Genomic DNA, 6,000 nt, shown 5'->3' on the forward strand with positions numbered 1-6,000 from the left:
AGGCTCAGTGCTGGGACCCCAGCTATTTACAATATACATTCATGATTTAGATGAAGGAATTGAGTGTAATATCTCCCAAGTTTGCAGATGACACTAAGCTGGGTGGCGCGGTGAGCTATGAGGAGGATGCTAAGAGGCTGCAGGATGACTTGGACAGGTTAGGTGAGTGGGCAAATACATGGCAGATGCAGTATAATGTGGATAAATGTGAGGTTATCCACTTTGGTGGCAAAAACACCAAGGCAGAATATTATCTGAATGGCGGCAGATTAGGAAAAGGAGAGGTGCAACGAGACCTGGGTGTCATGGTACATCAGTCATTGAAAGTTGGCATGCAGGTACAGCAGGCGGTGAAGAAGGCAAATGGTATGTTGGCCTTCATAGCTAGGGGATTTGAGTATAGGAGCAGGGAGTTCTTACTGCAGTTATACAAGGCCTTGGTGAGTCCTCACCTGGAATATTGTGTTCAGTTTTGGTCTCCTAATCTGAGGAAGGACGTTCTTGCTATTGAGGGAGTGCAGCGAAGGTTCACCAGACTGATTCCTGGGATGGCAGGACTGACATATGCGGAGAGACTGGGCCTGTTTTCACTGGAGTTTAGAAGGATGAGAGGGGATCTCATAGAAACATATATAATTCTGACGGGGCGGGACAGGTTAGATGCAGGAAGAATGTTCCCGATGTTTGGGAAGTCCGGAACCAGGGGACACAGTCTAAGGATAAAGGGTAAGCCATTTAGGACTGAGATGAGGAGAAGCTTCTTCACTCAAAGTTGTTAACCTGTGGAATTCTCTACCGCAGAGAGTTGTTGATGCCAGTTCATTGGATATATTCAAGAGGGATTTAGATATGGCCCTTACGGCTAAAGGGATCAAGGGGTATGGAGAGCAAGCAGGAAAGGGGTACTGAGGTGAATGATCAGCCAAGATCTTATTGAATGGTGGTGCATGCTCGAAGGGTCGAATAGTCTATTCCTGCACCTATTTTCTATGTTTCTATCTTTCAACACTTATACTACATCAATGGAGTTATTCAAGTTCAGCAGGTGTCCCTTGTATTCTTAACTCCTTCTAGCCTCCCGTTCCCATAGCACCCTGTCTGGCCTTCATTTTCCTCATCATCTTGTTCTGAACATAACAATGAGTAATTTTCCCAAGCTTCTAAATTACACTTTATTTTTCCAAGTTTCTAAATAAGCTAGCTGTCTCTGAAGATATCTATGGTCAAGTATCCCAGCATGCCTTGGTGAAGAATCATTACCATCTCCAGCGTTTATTTCAAATATACATTTTACCAACAATTCTAGCATTGCTTGTCTCACTTCACAAGGCAACATAAGAACATAAGAATTAGGAACAGGAGTAGGCCATCTAGCCCCTCGAGCCTGCTCCGCCATTCAACAAGATCGTGGCTGATCTGGCCGTGGACTCAGCTCCACTTACCCACCCGCTCCCCGTAACCCTTAATTCCCTTATTGGTTAAAAATCTATCTATCTGTGACTTGAATACTTTCAATGAGCTAGCCTCAACTGCTTCCTTGGGCAGAGAATTCCACAGATTCACAACCCTCTGGGAGAAGAAATTCCTTCTCAACTCGGTTCTAAATTGGCTCCCCCATATTTTGAGGCTGTGCCCCCTAGTTCTAGTCTCCCCGATCAGTGGAAACAACCTCTCTGCCTCTATCTTGTCTATCCCTTTCATTATTTTAAATAAATCCTTCTGAACTCCAACAAGTAAAGACCCAGTCTACTCAATCTATCATCATAAGGTAACCCCCTCTTAACATAAGGCAAGTCTTATGATATGCTCCTCCAGCAGCATCATAATTTATATTTAAATATTCATGTAAACTATCTATAATTTCCTTTTGAACAAGTTCAAATTCAACTTTTTTAAATGAAACCTGTTTTTTTTTTGTAAACTAGAGATGCATCCACATTTCTATAAGAACATCATCCTGACTGGTGGCAACTCCCTCCTGCCGGGATTCAGAGATCGTATATATGCTGATGTCCGATCTCTTACTCCGAGTGATTATGATGTATCTGTGTTGCTGCCTGAAAAGTAAGTTTTGTCACAGAGATACCACTAGTTACTTCATTTCAAAAATGTGATTTATGAATCTTTTAAACATTTGGAATGCATTTTATTCGCATTTTCTTTTCTTTATCCTCTCAGACAATGCATCCTGTATGCCAGTCAATGGATGGGCAGATGACTCTGGGTCTTCCCACAGTATCTGCTAGCACCATTCTGACCAGCTCACTGGAGGTGCTGAAAAATGTCCCCAGTATAGATTCCTGTTTGTCTTGATTTAATTTTCACTTCTATCTTAATTTAAACAGTTTTTAAAAACTTGAATTAGTACCTTTTTAATTATTGCAATTCTCATCTATTATTGCTCACTTTAAATTGTCCTGCAGTTATGTACACTTGTTGCATTGTAGAATGTACGGATTTATTTTCTGGTAATCAGCTGTCAATTATCACTGTATAACCTTGAGGTTATTACCTCACAATCATTGTTCTGAAGAAAGAAAAAAAGACTTGGATTTCTATAGCGCCTTTCACGACCACCGGACGTGTCTCAGCGTTTCCAGCCAATTAAGTACTTTTGGGGTGTAGTTACTGTTCTAATGTAGGAAACGCAGCAGCCAATTTGCACACAAGCAAGCTCCCACAAACAGCAACGTGATAATGACCAGATAATGTTTTTTTTGTTATGTTGATTGAGGGATAAATATTGGCCAGGACACCGGGGATAACGCTCTAGCTTTTCTCCGAAATAGTGCCATGGGATCTTTTACGTCCACTTGAGAGAGCAGACAGGGCCTCGATTTAATGTCTCATCTGAAAAATGGCACCTCCAACAGTGCAGCACTCCCTCAGTACTGCACTGGAGTGTCAGCCTAGATTTTTTTTTTGTGCCTAAGTCCCTGGAGTGGGACTTGAACCCACAACCTTCTTACTCAGCGGCGAGACTTCTATGCACTGAGCCACAGCTGACACTGAGTCACAGTTCTACAGCGAGATTACCATTCAACAAGTGCAGGGTCAGAGTATAAAAGGTTATTAGTGGAAATATTTGTGATGGGATTACTAATGTTCATTCTAGGAATTAGCTGACAACTTTACATTTTCAAAATGAACACACGTGTACCTGGCTGCTTGCCTGATTTTGTGTCCAAGCATCCACCCGCTCAATCTGTAGTCCTCTTGCTACCTACCTTTCCCTCTCGTGATGCTTCCTTGTGGCTATGCTCTATTGACGGAGTGCCCGAAAGCAGGGGCATCCCACCATCCAATAGTGCCAGTAGTGGAAGGAGGACAGTAGGGAATATGTTTGAGTTTGTGTGTATGCATTGGCACATGCAGGGGAGCCTGGTCTCCAGTCATCTTGGATCCCCTTGCCACTGGACCAAGACCTTGCTCCGTCAAGCCTGTATAGTGGCTGGTGTGCAATGGCCACCCCCTGCTAAAAGAATTCACGCATGGGCATCTTCCATCGTTTAAAATGAGTTCATCAGTCACCTGAGTAATCATTTTTAGTGTGGAAGCAAGTCATCCTCGCTCCCGAGAGACTGCCTATGATGATGAGGACCAGTGAAAAGAATAAAAATTTTCACTCGTGGAGTATACTGGAATAACACTGCCTGCTGTTGCAAGTGTGTGCACCGCAGGAAAGGAAAAGGGTAACTAGGAGATGTGATGTAGAGAAACAGACATCAGATGGGAAGGGAGGAGAGGGTAGAATGGCGATGTCATTTGCTACAGTCCGCATATGCTTTGTCCCAGGAAAATGCTTGCTGTCATTGTGGCAAAGAACTAAATGTCCCTCTAGCACTAAATGAATTAATTCAGTACCTGGCAAGTGGGGATACCCCTTCATGAATATTATAACTTCACTTTTTCCTTATTGATTAGTGTGTAGTGTTTTGCCAGTCTTCAAATTTTGCATAAAATATGTGAGTCTCTTGTGGAATTCAAGTGATCTTTACTATATAATTCAGATCTTTAATGAAGCAGTAACATTGGGTGACTCTTTCTTGCAGCCCTATCACACATTCATGGGAAGGTGGAAAACTGCTTTCTGAAAGTTCAGATTTCATGGACTTGGTTGTTACCAGAGATGATTTTGAAGAAAATGGGCACTGCATCTGTGAAGAGAAATTTGATGTCTGAAGCCAAAGGCTATTTAAAATTGGAAAAATTGATTAGTTTGAAGAAAATGCTGAGGATGCTGCAGATAGAGTAGTGACACTTTTTGAATAGAGAAAACGAGTACCTCATATATTGATGCTGCAGTTATGAACTGTTTTATAATGAATCAAAATAACTGCCTCAGCAATGGTGTGTGATCCTCTGACTGTGTCATTGATGTTGCAGCATATTTCTTATAGTTTTGTCAAAGGCAATTCTGTATTTCTGATATTTATCTAGAAGACTAAGATATGGAGAGGAGAGAAAAAAACAGGCAGACTTCTTGTGTGTATTTTGTGTAATGAAATCACAACCCTTTTAAAATAAAATTAATATTTTTATGATTTCACTACACAATGCAGGAAGGAAACTTTTCCCTGCATATCTTATTTTTGAATAATCTTTGAATATTTATTTTGGCTAGCTACTTCTCTTCCTTTTGGACTTGTATATACTGTATTATAAACTTTCATCAGTTGACATTATTTATACTTTCAGTAAATACAGAGTGATACCATTGAACGCTGAAACTTGCGTTACTTTTTGCGCAACTTTAGAGAAAGTTCTGCCATTTTTCTAACTTTTTAAGTTTATTTATAATTTGATATGTATCGTGGATATCCTGTGATGCTGTTCACAATACATGTGAGGATGTATTTATAATGACCGGAACCTTATCCCATGTAACACACAATTTATTCTGCTGTTTGTAATTTGGTGTGTCTCCTTAAAGCTATAAAGTATAATTGTTGCATCTTCCCTCGGGTCAATCAGAGGCTAACCGTTCTTAAAAGATCCGAAAATCATTGAGGTTGGACTGGCTTTTTTAAATGTGACAGAGAAATTTGAATCTGACATTTGAGGTGTAATGTGTGTCAACTTTTTATTGTATATAGAATATATATGCATGGTGACACCTTGTGGTCAATAAATGAAGAAAATTAAATTCTTGTTCTCGTGTATGTGTGGAACAAAATTGATGCCACTGTGGGGAGAAAATGAGATAATCTCCATAGTGGGACTGCTTCATTCTTCCAGTAAAATCCTAAAGGGCTGAGGTATTTAATGTTCAGAGGCAGTGGTGCCAATGTATGGAATTGAAGCGGGTAAAGGTGACTTCTCTTGCCATAGGATAGTCAATTAAGAATTTGAAGTTTTCTTTTTATGTATCTAATTCATGCAAGCTGCTCTGTGAGTCATTGATAAATTGAGCAGTGTTTGGGACAGTGCCAGCTCTGTGAATTTAAAATTTAAAACTGATAGACTGGCCACTTAATTTGATGGTCTTAAGGTACATTCATTGCTTGTAATAATAGCAATTGAAAGAAATGTAATTGTCTTCATGTGCACAAGTCATGAATTATCCTACTGCCCCATATATATATGTGTGTGTTTTGTTTGTATCACAAGTAGATATTTCAACAAAGGATACGAGCTGAGGAGTCATAGGGAGAAAATTTGTATCTCACATTCCTAATCATGCGACTGCTTAATTCACACATTAAGGCCGGTATGTTGCCGGCACTGAGAGGGTGGGTTCAGAGGAGGGTCTGCTGTCAAAATAGAAATGATTGACAGCGGATCAGCAGCCCAAGGTTCATGACGCTCAGGGAATCACATCAGGTAAGTAGGTTGACTTTTCAATGAATGAATAGTTGACAGCCGCAAATGTGGTATAAAAGCTACCATTTCACAGCTGTTCATTTTCCAATCTTAGAAGCTAGAGCCTTCAGGATTTGGAAGACATTTTTGAGCTTCATGCAGGTTGGAAGTGTTTGGAGTAAACTCTCTATCCACTGT

At 40.5% G+C, this 6,000-nt stretch overlaps 1 protein-coding gene across 1 annotated transcript in view; it reads left to right on the plus strand.

Annotated features, from left to right (window-relative positions):
- actr6 (actin related protein 6) overlaps positions 1 to 5,146 on the plus strand; it is an 85,897-nt gene extending 80,751 nt beyond the window's left edge. Inside the window, exons 12-13 of the mRNA XM_070897467.1 lie at positions 1,926 to 2,064; positions 4,053 to 5,146. Of these exons, the coding sequence (XP_070753568.1) occupies positions 1,926 to 2,064; positions 4,053 to 4,182 (269 nt within the window). The 3' untranslated portion in view covers positions 4,183 to 5,146. The remainder of the gene's footprint in view (positions 1 to 1,925; positions 2,065 to 4,052) is intronic.
- Positions 5,147 to 6,000: the final 854 nt, after the last annotated feature.

This window comes from Pristiophorus japonicus, chromosome 13 (genome assembly GCF_044704955.1).
Source record: "Pristiophorus japonicus isolate sPriJap1 chromosome 13, sPriJap1.hap1, whole genome shotgun sequence".
NCBI classification, from domain to species: Eukaryota; Metazoa; Chordata; class Chondrichthyes; family Pristiophoridae; genus Pristiophorus; species Pristiophorus japonicus.